This window comes from Salvelinus sp. IW2-2015, linkage group LG28 (assembly GCF_002910315.2).
Source record: "Salvelinus sp. IW2-2015 linkage group LG28, ASM291031v2, whole genome shotgun sequence".
Classification (NCBI taxonomy): Eukaryota; Metazoa; Chordata; class Actinopteri; order Salmoniformes; family Salmonidae; genus Salvelinus; species Salvelinus sp. IW2-2015.
Window position 1 is genome coordinate 2,525,701 of NC_036868.1, and position 20,866 is coordinate 2,546,566.

The 20,866-nt window shown below is 44.3% G+C and overlaps 1 protein-coding gene across 1 annotated transcript in view; it reads right to left on the minus strand.

Annotated features, from left to right (window-relative positions):
• LOC111954059 (glutamate receptor ionotropic, kainate 2) overlaps positions 1-20,866 on the minus strand; it is a 132,280-nt gene that overhangs the window by 110,749 nt on the left and 665 nt on the right. Inside the window, exons 2-3 of the mRNA XM_070435734.1 lie at positions 18,098-18,225; positions 16,350-16,479 (exon numbers count right to left, since the gene is read on the minus strand). Of these exons, the coding sequence (XP_070291835.1) occupies positions 16,350-16,479; positions 18,098-18,225 (258 nt within the window). The remainder of the gene's footprint in view (positions 1-16,349; positions 16,480-18,097; positions 18,226-20,866) is intronic.

The following is a 20,866-nucleotide window of genomic DNA, read 5'->3' on the forward strand; positions in this document are numbered from 1 at the left end:
CCTATTCCTCTTCTATAGTTTCTACCTCATACGTCTACATCTATATTGCTAGGTGTTTGTTTTTAGACTGGGTTTCTACATAGCACATTGTGACATCTCTGATGTAAAAATGGCTTTATAAATACATTTATGATTATTTAATATTTCTTAAACTCACAGAAAGTAAACAATATCTCCAAAACATAATATGCTGTAAGTGTTGATAGTATACTGAACAAAAATATAAAAGCAACATGTAAAGTGTTGGTCCCATGTTTTATGAGCTGAAATAAAAAGTCCCAGAAATTTTACATAAGCAATAAAAGCGTATTTCTCTCAGTTGTGTGCATTTATGTTGTCATGACTCTCCTGGTGGATCCGAGATCAGGTTACAGTGGGTCAGCTCTACAGCCCCTCCTCTCCCACAGAGAGGAGAGAAGGATGGATTGGCCAGTTTTATGACGGTCGTAAATATCTTGCAGAAACTCTGCCTTTCTCTAATTGATTGAGGGAAATAACCCTTTTGTTTAGGAGATTCCTCCCACCAAAACTACAACATCCAACAGTGGATAATGACACAATATTCCTAACACAAATCATGTGGGAAATGGTTGTGGGGCTTGAAACATATTGTCAAATAAGTCGTTGTTTGTGATATTGTCACGTTCTGACCATAGTTCTTGTGTTTTTGCTTGTTTTAGTGTTGGTCAGGACGTGAGCTGGGTGGGCATTCTATGTTGTGTGTCTAGTTTGTCTGTTTCTATGTTTGGCCTAATATGGTTCTCAATCAGAGGCAGATGTTTTGTGTTGTCTCTGATTGGGAATCATATATAGGTGGCTTGTTTTGTGTTGGGGTTTTGTGGGTGGTTTTCCTGTCTCTGTGTTTTCTCTGCACCAGATAGGGCTGATTCGGTTTGCCACGTTTGTTATTTTGTTAGTTGTAAGTGTTCACAGTTTCGTCTTGTTTATTAAAGTCATGTTGAACACGAGCTACGCTGTGTCTTGGTCCGATCCCTGCTACACCTCCTCTTTAGACGAAGAGGAGGAAGGCTGCCGTTACAGATATCTTTAAGGATGTCACGCCATGACCTTAGAGATCCTTTTTATGTCTCTATTTTGGTTTGGTCAGGGCGTGAGTTGGGGTGGGCATTCTATGTGTTGTTTTCTGTTTTGTGTATTGCACCTTGCAGAACTGTTTGTTTGTCGCTTTGTTGTTTTTGTTCATGTGTTCGTATTTATTAAAAGTAATATGGACACGTACCACGCTGCACCTTGGTCTTCTCCTTCTCCCGACGACATTCGTTACAAAGGACAGTATAACAAATAACGGTAACTCTACAAATGTATACATTTTTACATTTACATTTAAGTCATTTAGCAGACGCTCTTATCCAGAGCGACTTACAAATTCCCAGTTATCAGATTTACATCTAAATGTTGTGGAACTTATTTGATTAAATATGAAACTATTTGTAAGAAGATGATATGTGATTTTAGCCTTCTAAATGAGAATTGTTTTTCATGTAAAGTTTTACCATGTCAGTAACCACGCCCACGTGAGCACAGACCTTGTGACAATGTGATAGAACCGCTCTCCAAGGTGTGGGCATAAAAAGACCGCTAACGAAATGTACATTCGACCAGAAAACGTGGAGCTGTGGCTACACGCGTGATCGACAGCGGGAGCTGAAAAGTATGAAATGTTTAGAAACTCTGAAACTTTCAACAGAGAAGAAGAAAATCTCTACCAGACCAGACAGCGTGAAGCGGTGGCTACACGGCTGAGAAACGATATAAAACAAAAGACCAGCCGAAGTACAGCGCGAGCTGGATATGGCAAAATGGTTTGAAACTACAATACCAGAAAATGGTAAGGCCCTCTGAAACACTCTCGAAGATGAAGAAGACTACACAGGAACATTTAGTCTGCAGCTTTTTATGCACTGTTAGCCTAGGAAACTCGACCGAAGSCAATAGACAAAGAACAATTTCCTCTCACCATTATAGGTATTTCTAGAGTATCTATTCTAAACAAACAGAGTGAAGGACAAGGCCAGCTGGACACTGCGTGGTACACCTCTGGAAGATCCGTTCTAGCAGACACTCCGAGACCAAGAAGCTACAACTACTAAGTACATTGTGACCTCTGATGGACAACCAGAGACTTACACAACCAGAGACTTCTGATGAACTACTCTCCATAGATGGACCGGATGATTTCAACAGAGAGATGGCAAGGACATACAGTACAAGCGTAAATATGTGTTGCATTTCTAAATCCGAATGAGAGGTTGTTAGGGTGCTAAATATCCAATTTACGATGAGCGTATTATTCAACTGTATGTACGATAGCTGAATTCCTTTGTCTCTTCTTCTCCCGCTCTTTCTTTCCCCAACCCTTTTCATTGTGTACCAAGCTGTCATATCGGGTTAGCCCATTAGGGACTTTTCATTGCATCATGTTAGTAACCAATGTATAATCTATCTTGTGTGTGTGTTTATGTAATTCTGTGTGATTATTTAGTTAGTTAGTAAATAAATAATTAAGCCAATTTGTGTATCGCTGATTCATCATGGAGACTAGAGTTCGTGCAGTCTCATAATGAGACTGATGAGGTAATAATTATAATTAATGGATGGAAGTCAACAACGTTCAGAATGAGACTGATGACGGTAATATGTAATTAATGGATGGAAGTCAAACATTCAGAATGAGATGTGACGGTAATAATGATATATAATGGATGGAGTCAACAACGTTCAGAGATGGAGACTGATGAGGTATATATGATAATTAATGGATGGAAGTCAACAACTTCAGAATGAGACTGATGAGGTAATAATGATTATTAATGGATGGAAGTCAACAACGTTCAGAATGAGACTGATGAGTAATAATATAATAATGGATGGAAGTCAACAACATTTCAGAATGAGACTGATGAGGTAATAATGATAATTAATGGATGGAAGTCAACAACGTTCAGAATGAGACTGATGAGGTATAATGATAATTAATGGATGGAGTCAACAACATTCAGAATGGACTGATGAGGTAATATGATAATTAATGGATGGAAGTCACAACATCAGAATGAGATGATGAGGTAATAATGATAATTAATGGATGGAAGTCAACAACGTTCAGAAGAGACGATGATGAGGTAATAATGATAATATAACTGATGATAGTGGCATGTATAACGATATATCTATATCAATAGTTTTCGGGGAAATGGTAACTCATTAAGCAAACTTTTCCGTGGTGCCCCAAGATTGCCAATGAGTTAATTGTTACATGATTAATTCAATCATCGTATATATTAAATAGTTAATTGATTTGCTAAAATAATTGTCATTGCATTAATGGTAGCAACGTCACAACATTGTTTACATTCCTGTTAGTGAGCATTTCTCTTTGCCAAGATAATCCATTCACCCTACAAGTGTGGATATAAGAAGCTATTAAACAGCACAATCATTACACAGGTGCACCTTGTGCTGGGGATAATAAAATGCCACTCTCATGTGCTGTTTTGGTCACAACACAATGCCACAGATGTCTGATGTTTTGAGGGAGCATGCAATTGGTATATGCTGACTGCAGGAATGTCCACAGAGCTGTTGCCAGATAATTTAATGCTCATTTCTCTACCATAAGCCACCTTCAACGTTGTTTAGAGAATTTGCAGTACGTCCAACCAGCCTCAAACAGCAGACCACGTATTACAATAGCCAGCCCAGAATTCCACATCAGGTTCTTCACCTGCGGGATCGTCTGAAACCAGACTCCCAGACAGCTGAGGAAACTGTGGGTGTGCCCACCGAAGAATTCTGCACAAACTGTCAAAAGCCGTCTCAGGGAAGCTCATCTGCATGCTCTCTTGTCCTCACCGGGTCTTGACCTGACTGCAGTTTGCATCGTAACCGACTTCAGTGGAAAATGCTCAGCTTTGATGGTCACATGCGCCACACTGGAGAAGTGTGCTCTTCAGACAGCGTGCTGGCGTTGTGTGGGAGGCGGTTTGTTGATGTCATGTTGTGAACACAGAGTGCCCCATGGTGGCGGTGGAGTTATGTATGTATGGGCAGGTACAGCGCATTTCCAGTTCCGGCCAATATCCAGCAACTTTGCACAGCCATTGAAGAGGAGTGGGACAACATTCCAAAGGCACCACTCACCAGCCTGATCAACTCTTAGCGAAGGAGATGTGTCGTGCTGCAATAGGCTAATGATGGTCCACCAGATACTGACTGGTTTTCTGATCCACGCCCCAAATTATTTTAAAGGTATTGCATCTGTGACCAACTGACGCATATCTGTATTCCCAATCATGTGAAATCCAAAGACTAGGCCTACTTAATTTATTTAACTTCTTATGGCTGCAGGGGCAGTATGAGTAGCTTGGATGAAAAAGTGCACAGAGGTGCCCATATTAAACGGCCTGCTCCTTAGTCCAAGTTGCTAATATATGCATAGTATATATCATATTGGATAGAAACCACTCTGAAGTTTCTAAAACTGTTTGAATTATGTCTGTGAGTATAACAGAACGCATATGGCAGGCAAAAACCTGAGAAGTTCCACTTCCTGTTTGAATTGTTTCTGAGGTGTCAGATTTTCAACCATGCTCTCAATTGAAATGACAGTGAGAAATAGATGAGTTTTCACTTCCTACGGCTTCCACTAGATGTCAAAAGTCAACGGAACTTTGTCTGATGACTCTAATGTGAAGGGGGGCCGAAGGAGACAGGAATGAGTGATCACTTCCACGGGCTGATCACGCATTCACCATGCGCCTTCACATGAGGAGGACGTCCGTTCCACCGCTCTTCTGAAGTCAATCTTATTCTTCGGTTGAACGTTATTCAAGATGTATGCTAACAACATTCTAAAGATTGATTCAGTACATCGTTGACATGTTTCTACTGACTGTAACGGAACTTTTGGACATTTCGTCACGTTATAGTGGAGGCGCTTTCTGACTTTGGAATTGTTTACCGAAGGCGCTAACCAAAGTAGCTAATTGGACATAAATAACGGACCTTTCGCAAATCAAGCAGTCTTACTGTGGGACGCTGATGGGATTCCTAGGACTGCATTCTGATGAAGTTCATCAAAGGTAAGGAAACATTTATCATGTATTTTCTGGTTTCTGTTGAGTCCAACATGGCGGCTAATTTGGCTATTGTTCTGAGCTCCGTCTCAGATTATTGCATGATTTGCTTTTTCCTGAAAAGTTTTTTTGAAATCTGACACAGCGGTTGCATTAAGGAGAGGTATATCTATAATTCCATGTGTATAACTTGTATTATCATCTACATTTATGATGAGTATTTCTGTTGAAACGTTGTGGCTATGCAAAATCACTTGATGTTTTTGCAACTAGTGAATCTAACACGCCAATGTAAACTCKYATTTTTTMWTATATATATGAACTTTATCAAACAAAACATGCATGTATTGTGTAACATGAAGTCATATGAGTGTCATCTGATGAAGATAATCAAAGGTTAGTGATACATTTTATCTCTATTTCTGCTTTTTCTGACTGCTATCTTTCACTGGAAAAATGTCTGTGCTTATTGTGGTTTGATGGTGCCCTAACATAATCGTTTGTAGTGCTTTCGCTGAAAAGCATATTTGAAATCGGACACTTTGGTGGGATACAACAAGAATACCTTTAAAATTATATAAGACACATGCATGTTTGAGGAATTGTAATTATGAGATTTCTGTTTTTTGAATTTGGCGCCCTGCACTTTATCTGGCTGCTGTCATATCGATCCCGGTAGCTGGATGCAGCCATAAGAAGTTAAATTGACTGATTTCCTTATATGAACTGTAAAAGTAAAATCTTTGAAACTGCTGCATGTTGGACTTATATTTTTGTTCAGTGTAGTTGGCAGGGGTCCTTACCTCAACACCATTGTGTTTTGATGTATTTCTGATACATTTTAAGACTTTTTCTGGTAGTTGTTTTCTTAGACCCTTTCCTATCTGTTTGTGCAGAAATCAAAACCACTTATGCCACATTTGTAAGATGGAAAATGGTTGAAAAACATATATTGTGTATTCATAAAGTATTTATACCCCTTCACCTATTCCACATTTTGTGTTACAGCCTGAATTCAAAATGTATTAAATTGTATTTAAATTGTAACACACAATAACACAGAATGACACAGTGAAAACATGTTTTTAGACATTTTTGTACATTTGGTTGTTGGTCATTGCTAAACAGCCATTTTCAAGTCTTGCCATAGATTTCCAAGCAAATTTCAGTCAAAACTGTAACTAGGCCACTCAGGAACATTTAATGTCATCTTGTTAAGCAACTCCATTGTGTACAGTTTGAAGTCGGAGATTTACCATCACCTTAGCCAAATACTTTTAAACTCAGTTTTTCACAATTCATGACATTTAATCCTAGTAAAYATTCCCTGTCTTAGGTCAGTTAGGATCACCACTTTATTTTAGGAATGTGAAATGTCAGAATAATAGTAGAGAGAATTMTATTTCTTTCATCTCATTCCCAGTGGGTCAGAKGTTTACATACACTCAATTAGTATTTGGTAGCATTGCCTTTAAATTGTTTAACTTGGGTAAAACGTTTCGGCTAGCCTTCCACAAGCTTCCCACAAGAAGTTAGGTGAATTTTGGCCCATTCCTCCTAACAGAGCTGGTGTAACTGAGTCAGGTTTGTAGGCCGCCATGCTCGCACACACTTTTTCAATTCTGCCCATGTTCTATAGGATTGAGGTCAGGGCTTTGTGATGGCCACTCCAATACATTGACTTTGTTGTCCTTAAGCCATTTTACCGCAACTTTGTAAGTATGCTTGGTGTCATTGTCCATTTCGAAGACCCATTTGCTACCAAGCTTTAACTTCCTGACTGATGTCTTGAGATGTTGCTTCAATATATCCACATCATTTTCCATCCTCATGATGCCATCTATTTTGTGAAGTGCACCAGTCCCTCCAGTAGCAAAYCAACATGATGCTGCCACCCATGTGCTTCACGTTTGGGATGGTGTTTTTCAGCTTGCAAGCCTCCCCCTTTTCCTCCAAACATAACGATAGTCATTATGGCCAAACAGTTCTGTTTTTGTTTCATCAGACCAGTGGACATTTCTCCAAAAAGTACGAACTTTGTCCCCATGTGCAGTTGCAAACCGTAGTCTGGCTTTTTTATGGCGGTTTTGGAGCAGTGGCTTCTTCCTTACTGAGCGGCCTTTCAGGGGATGTCGATATAGGATTCGTTTTACTGTGGAAATAGATACTTTTGTACCTGTTTCCTCCAGCATCTTCACAAGGTCCTTTGCCGTTGTTCTGGGATTGATTCGCAGTTTCGCACCAAAGTACGTTCATCTCTAGGAYACAGAACAGGTCTCCTTCCTGAGGGGTATGATGGCTGCGTGGTCCCATGGTGTTTATACTTGCGTACTGTTGTTTTTACAGATGAACATGGTACCTTCAGGCATTTGGAAATTGCTCCCAAGGATGAACCAGACTTGTGGAGGTCTATAATTTATTTTCTGAGGTCCTGGCTGATTTCTTTTGATTTCCCCATGATGTCAAGCAAAGAGGCACTGAGTTTGAAGGTAGGCCTTGAAATACATCCACAGGTACACCTCCAATTGACTCAAACTCAGCTTCTAAAGCCATGACATCATTTTCTGGAATTTTCCAAGCTGTTTAAAGGCAGTCAACTTAGTGTATGTAAACTTCAGACCCACTGGAATTGTGATACAGTGAATTATAAGTGAAATAATTTGTCTGTGAACAATTGTTGGAAGAATTACTTGTGTCATGCACAAAGTAGGTGTCCTAACCGACTTGCCAAAACTATAGCTTCTTAAAATTAACAAGAAATTTGTGGAGTGGTTGAAAAACGAGTTTTAATGACTCCAACCTAAGTGAATGTTTTAGGTTAGTGTCCTGCTGAAAGGTGAATTTGTCTCCCAGTGTATTTTGGAAAGCAGACTAATCCAGGTTTTCCTCTAGGATTTTGCCTGTGCTTAGCTCCATTCTGTTTATTTTTATACAAAAAAATGCCCTAGTCCTTGCCGATGACAGGCGTACCCATAACATGACCCTGCAACAACCACCATGCTTGAAAATATGAAGAGGGTACTCATGAGTCTTGGTCGGATGTGACCCAACCATTAATTGTCACGACCTTTCAACCCGAGGAACAGTCTGCTCCTGTTTCCCTCTCGTGGCGCTCTGCGCTCGTCACCGCCTAGCTACTTCTACTCTGGCTTAATTTCAGTCCACGTCTCCGTTATGTGTTTTATGCGTTATTCAACCTGGTTTGAGAACGATTATCAATCAGTACGGCGATTTATTGTAGATGCAGCCAGCTCCTGGCTGCTTCTTGTCCGCGGGGATGTTCGATCTGATTTACGTTTTATTTCGGGGATCGGTTACGGTTGTCGCCGGTGAAACGTGTGAATGTTAGTGGACTAGTAATGCTCGTCTTCCCGACTCGTTGGAAACAGAAATGTTTACCTTTTGACAGCCAGTAGTGCGTTAGCGGCACGGTCCCTTGAACCCTGTGTTGTGTACGAAAGTGGGAGAATGTACAACCTCAAGCCTATTAAATGGAAGCTAACAATGCTGATCCGCTGATCGCGCTCATGATTAGCACCAACCGTATAAGCACCCCTGATCTATCCTTGAGAAAGGCGAGTACACTTCGAATCCACCGCGCAGTCTACCACAACGTTTAGAACACTCATGGCCGTTATTGCCGAGAGCGGGAGGGTTGCAACTATCCTACGCAGCTAACGGTGCCTCAATGTCTCAGCCACTTACTCTAGATGGCAGCGATACCGAGAGGTAGCGATGCGACTCTACACCCGCATCCACACGTCCCTCAGCTACATGCGTAGGCCACTCGAGATTCTCGACACTCCACTCGAAGATGATGCACGACCAACCTGTGTCACTGTATGGAACCGCCAGGAGGTGGCTTCCTCTCTCCAACCTTCGGCTCCCTCCCCTCCCAGGACTCGTCGAACCTGCCCCACGGAGAGCGTCGGCAGCGCGTCGTGCACGATCTTACAGCTCGCCGAGGATTATGATGGCCACACCCGAATAAGGCGGTCCCGCAGACAGCTAAGTCAGGGTAGTCGTTTACGGTGTCACTGCCGCAGACATCGGAACTCGAGGACTGGCTACCTGGCGCTACCTGTGCTCACGCGCCATACTCCCTCCGCGTCGGATCTGCGAGCAGAGAGTCACCTCTGCGTCGAGATTCCCGTTCTACTCTAACTACGGCGCTACTGCTAGCTCTCGTCGCAGTGCGGGCACTTAGATACGCAGTCTGGAGAATGGCCGGCGACTGCCGTAGGTCCTCTCCTCCGTGTCATAAGAGGAACGGCAGACTCCACGCGTGCAGTCTGCCTTTACCAGCGTCTGTTTCGTGCCGTAGAATCCTCGAGCCACCTCACATCAGACGCCAAGTGTACCTCGAGAACGGGTGCGGAAAGATAGAGAAGATACGGTATCCCTTCACTTTGCTCAAAGTGCAGGAGAGGCAGTTGGTGAGCAGTCGTCCGTCACAGGGCTAGTCTTCCGCGACTAGGTGAGTAAGCTCTCACCGGCATCTATCGTTTGGCCGTCGGCTGCCAGATCAGAGAGGTAGGAAGCGGATGCTTAGCCCCGGCTCCTACTTGACAACTAGTACAGTGTTACTTGTCTCCGCACATCCTTCGAAGAACCCGCTGTCACGCGATCTCAGCGTGGAAAGCATAAGACGACTTGCTCGGACATCGCGCATTCTCGCTTCTCACTTGAGCTCTATCAGCGACCTATGTCCCTAGTCTACTGAGCGCGTAAACTCAATGGAAGAACAATATCGCCAGGCGGAATATTTTTGGTGGCGCTATCTCCGCGCTGCGCGCGAGCGGGCCCGGTCTCCCCTAGTGAACACAATAACGTTGCCACACAAACAGCGCCAGCCGTCCGGTCACCATCCCGTTCGCGAGACCTTGGCGCGAGCGTAGGCCGCGCCGAATGAATGCTAAAGAGAGGATACTCGGATAGGCACGAGCACCCTACCCCGGAGTGCTACCCAACTTGATACGGTAGCGAGAGACCTGACATCAACGGTGTTGCCAAGCTCCTACCTGCGGCGCTGGACGGGCCACCGCCAGACGTCTGTCTGGCGTAGATCCGAGGAACGCTCAGGCCCCGTCACGCTTAGCTCCATGAGATCACCCAGGTGAGGTCTAATAGGCACCAGACCGCAATACCTCGTCGACTGCAAAAGAACTCCGAGCTCCGCGGACATTGATTATAGTCTCCTCAATTTTTTTCCTTATATTGTTCCCCATGCTTGGCTCAGAGAACACCAGCAAGCAACTAGTACGACGTTCAGTGGCAGTTCCAGCTGTGATTATCTTATCTCCGTATTCTCCGGGAGCAGTCGCCCACGAAGTTAACGCCTATCGGCGCCGTTATGTCGGCTTGTGCCGTTACTAACGTACTTCCCTCACCCCCTATCCCATCCTCCCCGATCTTGGCACAGCATTCCGATGGCCATTAGGGTCAGGGGTGTAAGACCCCGAGCCACGAGAAAGTGTCCCCATCCGACGAGGTGTACTTGCAGTGGAAAAAATACATAGAAGGCAACGTACACAGCATACCCTCCATACATCAAATCCCCATTCGCCTGTGCGTATTAATCCATGAATGTGGTCTAGCTATATGCCTCTGGCTGTCGCGACCCGGCCACACCCTTGAATCGCCAACCATCTATTAACATGAGATACATGACGAGGTTGCTCGGCCTCTGCAGTAGGTTGGAGTTGACATGCAGGAAAGTGTCTGGAAAGTCGTGGATCTGTAGAGTTTCACATCTCGAACCTACCTGCCCTGCACGCTCCCGTGCGAGTGGTCCCGATGGAGGGCATCAGAGTCCCAGTCTGTTCCGGAATTTCCTGGGCGAAAATTCCCACCCCCGCGAGCTGTATGCGCTCACTTGCTATACTCTGCTAATCTCCTGATTTACGAATAGAAAGAGCAAGCCGATATCGAAAGATGGCTACCCCACGAAATCGACCGGGTAGGGAGGTGTGCGTAACTAAATTTCGATCTCCAGGGTTAATCGCTTTCGCGCTTACTCGTCTTAAGCTCCCTAGTCCACGCCGTGATAACCCTTGACCCCGACGACGACGAAGACGTGTGCGTTACTGAGCGAGACCTTCTGCGTGAGGTTTCCAGTATTTTTTTAAATAGTAATACTAGCCGAACTCTTCCTGCGGTATCAAAGGTGTACATTCTGGCCCCTCCATCTGCATCCGTCTCGATTCCAGTTAACTTTTTTTGTGAATGAGAGACTAAAAAAGAGATAAGGAGTAACGGTTAATCCCTCGCCGTCATGGCCGAAATTTATTAACCCGTCATTATAAGTGTCCTAAATATGACCATTCACGGGTGATGGCGTTTATTACCCACTACCTCCATCGCTTCGGCACGGCGCAAACCCCCCTCCTTTTTCTTCACCGAAAAATAAGAAGACTCCTAAATCTGAGTCGGAAATCATTCAACGGCGTGGAATGCGGCAAGTTCGCTTACACCAAGAACGAAGACCTCAGTGTGACCGCGCGCTACATGGGCCTTGGTGCGTACTTCGGGAGGGAGACGAGTGGAAAAACCGGCATTTAGTACACCTTAACATACGGGGCCACTATGAGTACTGCGTATGCCGTATCGGGTAAAAGAATGCCTCCCAGCCGTGTTCCAATCCTTTGTAGACGACATTCTCAGGGACCTGCACGGGGCAGGGGGTAAGTTGTGTATATCGATGACATCTGATCTACTCAACTAGCTCACGCCCGCGCATGTATCTCTAGTGCGCAAAAGTGCTTGGCAGGACTGCTGGAGCAATGACTTATACGTCAAGGCTTGAGAAAGTGTGTGTTTTCCAAAAAGCCGTCTCCTTCCTGGGTTATCGCATTTCCACCTCGGGGTGGTGGGTGGACGCGCACATAAAGGCGTGCGTAATTGGCCGACTCCGACCACGTAAAGAGAATTGCAAAGCCGGTTTTTGGGTTTTGCCAACTACTACCGGAGATTTATCCGAGGTTTGCCAGGTAGCGGCTTCCATACCTCAACTGCTGGGGGGGTCCGTGAGGTTGCGGGGTCAGCGCCGGGCGGACGAGCTTTCAACAGTTAAGGTTCTGTGTCACGGATGGCTCCCGTGTTGGCGCATCCGGATCCCTCTTTAGCATTCATAGTGGAGGTGGACGTTCCGAGGGCTGGGTGGGTTGCCCGTGCTATCACAGCGCTCGGGTGCCGCCACCAAAAATCCGCCCCTGCGCTTCTTCTCTAGTAACTCAGTGCAGCGGAGCGAACTATGATGTGGGGATCGGGAGTTTGTTAGCGGTGGTCAGGCTCTGAAGGTGTGGAGGACACTGGCTTGAGGGGGCTAAGCACCCTTTTCTCATCTGGACCGACCACCAGAAATCTGGAGGTATATTTCGGCAGCTAGGAGAACTGAACCCACGTTCAAGGCAAGGTGGGCATGTTTTCACCCGGTTAGGTACACGTGTCCTATAGACCCGGTTCAAAAAACGTAAAGGCAGACGCACTGTCCGTCTTTATGACACGGAGGAGAGGAACCACTGAACCACATCCTCATCATCCCCGGCTCGAGGCTGATTGCGCCATGGTAATGGAAAGGTGGACCGGGACATCGAGCGGGGCGCTACGCGGCGGAACCCTGCGCCTCCTCAGTGTCCGAACGGCCGTAAAGACGTACCGCTTGTGTTCGGGACCGCCTTATCGGGTGGGCTCATGTCCCTAACCCTCCTCGGGTCAACCTGGGGGACAGGACAGTGGGAGCCTTCGGAGAGGTATGGTGGCCTTACCTAGGTCGGAAGCGTTAGGGTGTTTATGTCTCCTCCTGTTTCGGTATGCGCTCAGGAGTAAGGCTCCTAGGCACCTTCCTCGAGGGAAGTTGCAACCCCTCCCGCGTTTCACACGGCCATTGGTCTCATCTTGTCTGTAGACCTCTGACCGATCTGCCTCCCTCTCAGGAACACTACGGTTCCTGTAAATTGTGGACGTTTTTCTAAGTCCTGCCGTCTCCTCCCGTTGCCCGGTACCTACTGCCCTACAGACTGCGGAGGCCTTATCACTCCGTCTTCCGGCACTACGGGTGCCGGAGGATAAGTTTCTGATCGGGGCCCCCAGTTCACGTCCCGAGTGTGGAGGGGCGTTCATGAGCGTCTGGGGGTCACGGTCAGCCTGACTTCCGGGTCATCACCGCCCGAGAGTATGGGCAGTGGGAGAGAGTGAACCAGGAGGTGGGTCAGGTTTCGGGCGGTCGTATTGTCAGGACCGGCCAGGGAGTGGGCGAGATACCATCCTGGCTGAGATGCCCAGAACTACACTTTTCGCACTCCTCTACTAATGTGTCCCCTTCAGTGTGTGTTGGGGTACAGCCGGTTCCTGGCCAACCATGGCATGCGAGCCAGACCGAGGCTCCCTGCGGTGAGGAGTGGGTACAGCGCTCCAAGGAGACCTGGTGAGGCCCGTCCGGGAGTCCCCTTCAACAAAGCTACTGAAGGCAGGAAGAGGAGCGGCTGACCGCCGACCGGCAGTGAGGCGCCCCGTGTTTGTACCGGGGGAAAGGTCTGGCTCTCGACCCGAAACCTACCCTCCGCTTGCCCTGCGGAAGTGACGGCGCAGGTGTAGGGCCATCAAAGTTCCTTGAGGAGAATAAAACAGGTGTGTTATGAATTAAAACTCCCTTCTATTATCGTATTATACCCCTCGTTTCATGTGTCTTCATCCTCAGGCCGGTGGTAGCTGTCCCCTCAGGACGGTAGGGGGGGTACCGAGGGTCCCTCCTCCCCCTCGGACATCGAAGGGGCCCGGCGTACACCGAATAGCGGGCCATTCTGGACTCGAAGACGCCGGGAGGGCCTACCGTATCCTCGTGAGACTGGGAGGGGACGTGTCCGGAGGAGAGGTGCTGGGGTACCGTGGAGGACACTGTTGGATCCATCTATGTAAAGGAATTTCCATCGCAGCTCCATCCGAAGAGGCGCACCTCGCCTCGTCCTCCGGGTCGTCGACCTCGAGGCCGGTGTCGCGCGCCGCTGCGGAGCGCGCGTCAGAGGGGGGTAGTGTCACGACTTCAACCGAAGGCAGGCTCTTCTTCCCTGTTCGGGTGGGCGCTCTGCGGTCGTCGTCACCGGCCTAACTAGCTGCTACTGATCTTTTCCTCCCCTCCTTATGTGTTTATGTTATCACCTGGTTGTGGGGAATTAGCAATCAGGGTGGCTTATTAGTCAGCCAGCCTGTCTGTTCTTTGGTGCGGGATTGTTCGTCGTTTCTTTGGATTCGGGGAGTGGTTCGTGTGTGGTGTACTGGTTTTGTCTTCATGTTGGAAAGACAGTGTTTATTTGAACCCAGTAAGTCCGGTTTGGACATTGTTGTTGTACGAGTTTGGGAATTAAACTCACCTATGAAGCTCTGCTGTTCCTGCGTCTGGATTCCACAAACACCCCGACACCTAGACGCGTTACATTAAGCTTCGTATTCAGGAAATAAAGTTAATTTCTTTGCCACATTTTTAGCAGTTTTACTTTAGTGCCTTATTGTGAACAAGATGCATATTTTGGAATATTTATATTCTCTCCAGGCTTCCTTTTTTTCACTCTGTCATTCAGGTTAATATTGTAGAGCAATTACTATGTTGTTGATCCATCCTCAGTTTTCTCCTATCACAGCCATTTAACTCTATAACTGTTTTAAAGTCTGCATTGGCCTCATGGTGAAATCCCAGAGCGGTCTCCTACCTCTCTGGCAACTGAGTTAGGATGGACGTCTGTATATTTGTACTGACTGGGTGTATTGATAAACCATCCAAAGTGTAATTAATAACTTCACCATGCTCAAAAGGTTTGTTTTTACCCATCTACCAATAGGTGCCCTTCTTTGTGAGGCATTGGAAAATCTCCCTGGTCTTTGTGTGAATCTGTGTTTGAAACGCACTGCTCGACTGAGGGACCTTACAGATTATTATATGTGTCGGGTACAGAGATGAGCTAGTCATTCAAAAATCATGTTACATGTTACGAGTCCATGCAACTTATTATGTGACTTGTTAAACACATTTTACTGCTGAACCTATTTAAGTTTGGGTTTGAATACTTATGGACTCAAAACATTTCAGCTTTCCTTTTTTATGAATTGGTAAACAGTTTTTAAAACATAATTCCACTTTGACATTATGGGATATTGCATGTAGGCCAGTGATACAAAATCTCGTTAATCCATTTTAAATTCAGGCTGTAACACAACAAAATGTGGAAAAAGCCACTGTATGCCTTCCTTTTCCAGAAAAGAATTTTTTTCTTTTCATTTCACACCCAGTTTGATATGCTCCTATGAACTTCCCATGTTGGTGCTCATGGGTCCTTTTACATAAATACAGAAGGTCAACTGAAGAAACCAATTTGATATATTGAGCAATAGACTCACCATGCAACTCATGTACTTGAACAAACAAATGTGTTCAACATATTTTATCCAATTATGTTCCATGAAATTGACACCTTTATCCTTCCAAAGGATCGAAAATATGAGATGGACATTACGAAATGTTGTCCTTTCTCTAAAGCTGATGATGCCGTAGGCCTGCAAATGATCACGGTATTCAACGGTATGAAATATCGATGTGCTTGTAGAACGCACATCATGAGCCACTCCACACAGTCACAGCAGGCGATCCGGCAGACAGATACAGCTGGACGAGGACCCTCAGAGGACGTGTCTTTTATTCATGAGCTGTCAGCTCTCACATTCATTCTGCATGGCATTAATCTGAGGAGATGGTGGGTGAGGGTCATTCTGGGTAATGTGGTTTTTCAGAGATGCTCACTCATATGAAAGGCTGAGGTTTTGACGTGGAGTACATCTGGAGGGCTTTGAGGGGGCTACATATTTCATGGCCAAACCCTCAATGCTAAAGTCTTGGGGGAAAGAACATAACAGTTTTTCTCCTCTGCACCCCTGGATCTATGTACAGGTTAAGTGCCTTGCTCAAGGGCATGACAATTCACCTCCCATTTTTATTGCCCAGCACAAGACTCAAACCGGCAACGAAGAAGCTACTGGTCCACTTCTCTAAACTCTCAGCTACCTACCACCCCTATAAAAAGCTGTGTTTGTGTTTGAGTAGCAGTTTTTAGTTTACAATTGTATGTATTTTAAATCCTTTTGATCATCATTCATTAACATCACCATCTTCATCATCACCAATTGGCTCATCATCATCACCATCCTCATCATCACCATCATCATAAACATCATCACCATGACCACCATCATCAGAGATATCTGTACCTGTGCTGTCATCATAGACCACAGTGACCGTCCTCCATTTGAAGAAGTGCACCAGGTCCAGGATGGCCCGGCTGAGGGACTGGAAGTCTGGGTAGAGGCTGATGTAGTAAGAGTCCCTGTTGTCTGATACCTGGAGGGAAGCAAAAGTTATTCCCCTACCTAAGAATGGTAAAGCCCCCTTAACTGGCTCAAATAGCCTACCAATCAGCCAGTTACAAACCCTTAGTAAACTTCTGGAAAAAATTGTGTTTGACCAGATACAATCCTATTTTACAGTAAACAAATTGACAACAGACTTTCAGCACACTTATAGGGAAGGACATTCAACAAGCACAGCACTTACACAAATGACTGATGATTGGCTGGGAGAAATTGATGATAAAAGGTTTGTGGGGGCTGTTTTGTTAGATATCGTTGTGGCTTATGACATTGTCAATCATAGTCTGTTGCTGGAAAAATGTATGCGTTATGGGTTTACACCCCCTATAATATTGTGAATAAAGAGTTCTGTCTAACAGAACACAGAGGGTGTTCTTAATGGAAGCCTCTCCAACACAAAATCCAGGTAGAATCAGGAATTCCCCAGGGCAGCAGTCTTGGCCCCTTACTTTTTCAATCTTTACTAACGACATACCACTGGCTTTGAGTAAAGCGTGTCTATGTATAAGGAAGACTCAACACTATACACGTCAGCTACCACAGCGACTGAAATGACTGCAACACTTAAGAAAGAGCTGCAATAAGTTTCAGAATGGGTGGCAAGGAATAAGTTAGTGCTAAATATTAAAAAAACTAAAAGCATTGTATTTGGGACAAATCATTCACTAAACTCTAAACCTCAACTAAATCTCGTAATGAATAATGTGGAAATTGAGCAAGTTGAGGTGTCTAAACTGCTTGGAGTAACCCTGGAATGTAAACTGTCATGGTCAAAACATATTGATACAACAGTCGCTAGGATGGGGAGAAGTCTGTCTATAATAAAGCGCCGCTCTGCATTCTTAACAGCACTATCAACAAGGCAGGTCCTACAGGCCCTAGTTTCGTCGCACCTGGACTACTCTTCAGTCATGTTATCAGGTGCCACAAAGAGGAACTTAGGAACATTGCAATTGGCTCAGAACAGGGAGGCACGGCTGGCCCTTATATGTACACAGAGAGATAACATTAATAATATGCATGTCAATCTCTCCTGGCTCAAAGTGGAGGAGAGATTGACTTCACCACTACTTGTATTTATGAGAGGTGTTGACATGCTCGGACACCCATGCATATCCCACAAGACATGCCACCAGAGGTCTCTTCACAGTCCCCAAGTACAGAATAGACTATGGGAGGCACACAGTACTACATAGAGCCATGACTACATGGAACTCTATTCTACATCAAGTAGCTCATACCAGCAGTAAAATGTTATACAAAAAAATGGATAAAAATACACCTTATGGAACAGCAGGGACTGTGAAGCAACACAAACATAGACACATGCATACAAACACATGAAAACATACACACTATACACACACGTACACATGGATTTTGTGTTATAGATACAGTACTGTATGTGGAAATAGAGTAGAGGTCTGAGGGCACCCACTTAATATGTTGTGAAACCTGTTATGAATGTATTGTAATGTTTTTAAATGTATAACTGTCTTAATTTTGCTGTTCCCCATGAAGAGTATCTGCTGCCATGGCAGCAGCTAATGGGGATCAATAATAAATACAAAAAACAAATACAAATACACCTGGTGCTTCCACTTGGTCTGGATGTGGGGCACCCCCAGGGCATTACAAATGGACTGGACTGCGTTGGCCGACGAGCTGTGGGAGGGGCCAAAGATGGCTGCCACTCCCAGGGAGAGCTGGTCACAAGCTGGTGGGGAAAGAGACAGGAAGAGAGATGTTTGTTAGATACATGTAGTGTTTAGGTTCGTTAGAGTAGTGTTTAAGTTCGTTAGGATAGTGTTTAGGTTCGTTAGGGTAGTGTTTAGGTTTGTTAGAGTAAGTGTTAGGTTCGTAGAGTAGTGTTTAGTTCGTTAGGATGGTTTAGGTTCGTTTAGGTAGTGTTTAGGTTCGTTAGAGTAGTGTTTAGGTTCGTGTATAGAATAGTGTTTAGGTTCGTTATAGAGTAGTGTTTAGGTTCGTTAGAGTAGTGTTAGGTTCGTTAGGAGTAGTGTTTAGGTTCGTTAGAGTAGTGTTTAGGTTCGTTAGAGTAGTGTTTAGGTTCGTTAAGTAGTGTTTAGGTTCGTTTTAGATATTGTTTCGGTTCGTTAGAGTAGTGTTTAGGTTCGTTTAGGATAGTGTTTAGGTTCGTTAGAGTATGTTTAGGTTCGTTAGAGTAGTGTTTAGGGTCGTTATAGTAGTGTTTAGGTTCGTTAGAGTAGTGTTTAGGTTCGTTAGAGTAGTGTTTAGGTTGTTAGAGTAGTGTTTAAGTCTGTTAGGATAGTGGTTTAGGTTCGTTTAGGGTAGTGTTTAGGTTTGTTAGAGTAGTGTTTAGGTTCGTTAGAGTAGTGTAGGTTCGTTAGGATAGTGTTTAGGTTCGTTAGAGTAGTGTTAGGTCGTTAGAGTAGTTTTAGGTTCGTTATAGATAGTGTTTAGGTTCGTAGAGTAGTGTTTAGTTGTTTAGAGTAGTGTTTAGGTTCGTTAGAGTAGGGTTTAGGTTCGTTAGAGTAGTGTTTAGGTTCGTTAGGTAGTGTTTAGGTTCGTTAGAGTAGTGTTTAGGTTCGTTAGAGTAGTGTTTAGGTTCGTTAGAGTAGTGTTTAGGTTCTTAGAGTAGTGTTTAGGTTCGTTAGAGTTGTTTAGGTCGTTATAGTAGTGTTAGGTTCGTTAGAGTAGTGTTAGGTTCGTTTAGGATAGTGTTTAGGTTCGTTAGGATAGTGTTTAGGTTCGTTAGAGTAGTGTTTAGGTTCGTTAGAGTAGTGTTTAGGTTCGTTAGAGTAGTGTTTAGGTTCGTTAGAGTAGTGTTTAGGTTCGTTAGAGTAGTTGTTATGTTCGTTTAGGATAGTGTTTTAGTGTTCGTTAGAGTAGTGTTTAGGTTCGTTAGAGTAGTGTTTAGGTTCGTTAGGATAGTGTTTAGGTTCGTTAGAGTAGTGTTTAGGTTCGTTAGAGTAGTGTTTAGGTTCGTTAGAGTAGTGTTAGGTTCGTTAGAGTAGTGTTTAGGTTTCGTAGAGTAGTGTTTAGGTTCGTTATAGAATAGTGTTTAGGTTCGTTAGAGTAGTGTTTAGGTTCGTTAGATAGTGTTTAGGTTCGTTAGGATAGTGTTTAGGTTCGTTAGATAGTGTTTAGGTTCGTTAGAGTAGTGTTAGGTTCGTAGAGTAGTGTTTAGGTTCGTTAGAGTAGTGTTTAGGTTCGTTGGGATAGTGTTTACGTTCGTTAGAGTAGTGTTTAGGTTCGTTAGAGTAGTGTTTAGTTCGTTAGGATAGGTTTAGGTTCGTTAGAGTAGTGTTTAGGTTCGTTAGAGTAGTGTTTAGGTTCGTTAGAGTAGTGTTTAGGTTCGTTAGAGTAGTGTTTAGGTTCGTTAGAGTAGTGTTTAGGTTCGTTAGAGTAGTGTTTAGGTTCGTTAGAGTAGTGTTAGGTTCGTTATAGAATAGTGTTTAGGTCGTTAGAGTAGTGTTTAGGTTCGTTAGAGTAGTGTTTAGGTTCGTAGAGTAGTGTTAGGTTCGTTTAGAGTAGTGTTTAGGTTCGTTAGAGTAGTGTTTAGGTTCGTTATAGTAGTGTTTAGGTTCGTTAGAGTAGTGTTTAGTTCGTAGTAGAGTATGGTTAGGTTCGTTAGGATAGTGTTTAGGTTCGTTAGGATAGTGTTTAGGTTCGTTAGATAGTGTTTAGGTTCGTTTAGAGTAGTGTTTAGGTTCGTTAGATAGTGTTTAGGTTCGTTAGGATAGATTGTTTAGGTTCGTTAGGATAGTGTTTAGGTTCGTTAGAGTAGTGTTTAGGTTCGTTATAGGTTCGTTAGGATAGTGTTTAGGTTTCGTTAGGATAGTGTTTAGGTTCGTTAGATGTAGTGTTAGGTTCGTTAGAGTAGTGTTTAGGTTCGTTTAGAGTAGTGTTTAGGTTCGTTAGAGTAGTGTTTAGGTTCGTTAGAGTAGTGTTTAAGTTCGTTAGGATAGTGTTTAGGTCGTTAGGGTAGTGTTTAGGTTTGTTAGAGTAGTGTTTAGGTTCGTTAGAGTAGGTTTAGGTTCGTTAGGATAGGTTTAGGTTCGTTAGAGTAGTGGTTAGGTTCGTAAGGTAGTGTTTAGGTTCGTTATAGAATAGTGTTTAGGTTCGTTAGAGTAGTGTTATGGTTCGTTAGAGTAGTGTTTAGGTTCGTTAGAGTAGTGTTTTAGGTTCGTTAGAGTAGTGTTTAGGTTCGTTAGAGTAGTGTTTAGGTTCGTTAGAGTAGTGTTTAGGTTCGTTATAGAAAGTGTTTAGGTCGTTAGAGTAGTGTTTAGGTTCGTTAGAGTAGTGTTTAGGTTCGTTAGGATAGTGTTTAGGTTCGTTAGGATAGTGTTTAGGTTCGTTAGAGTAGTTGGTTTAGG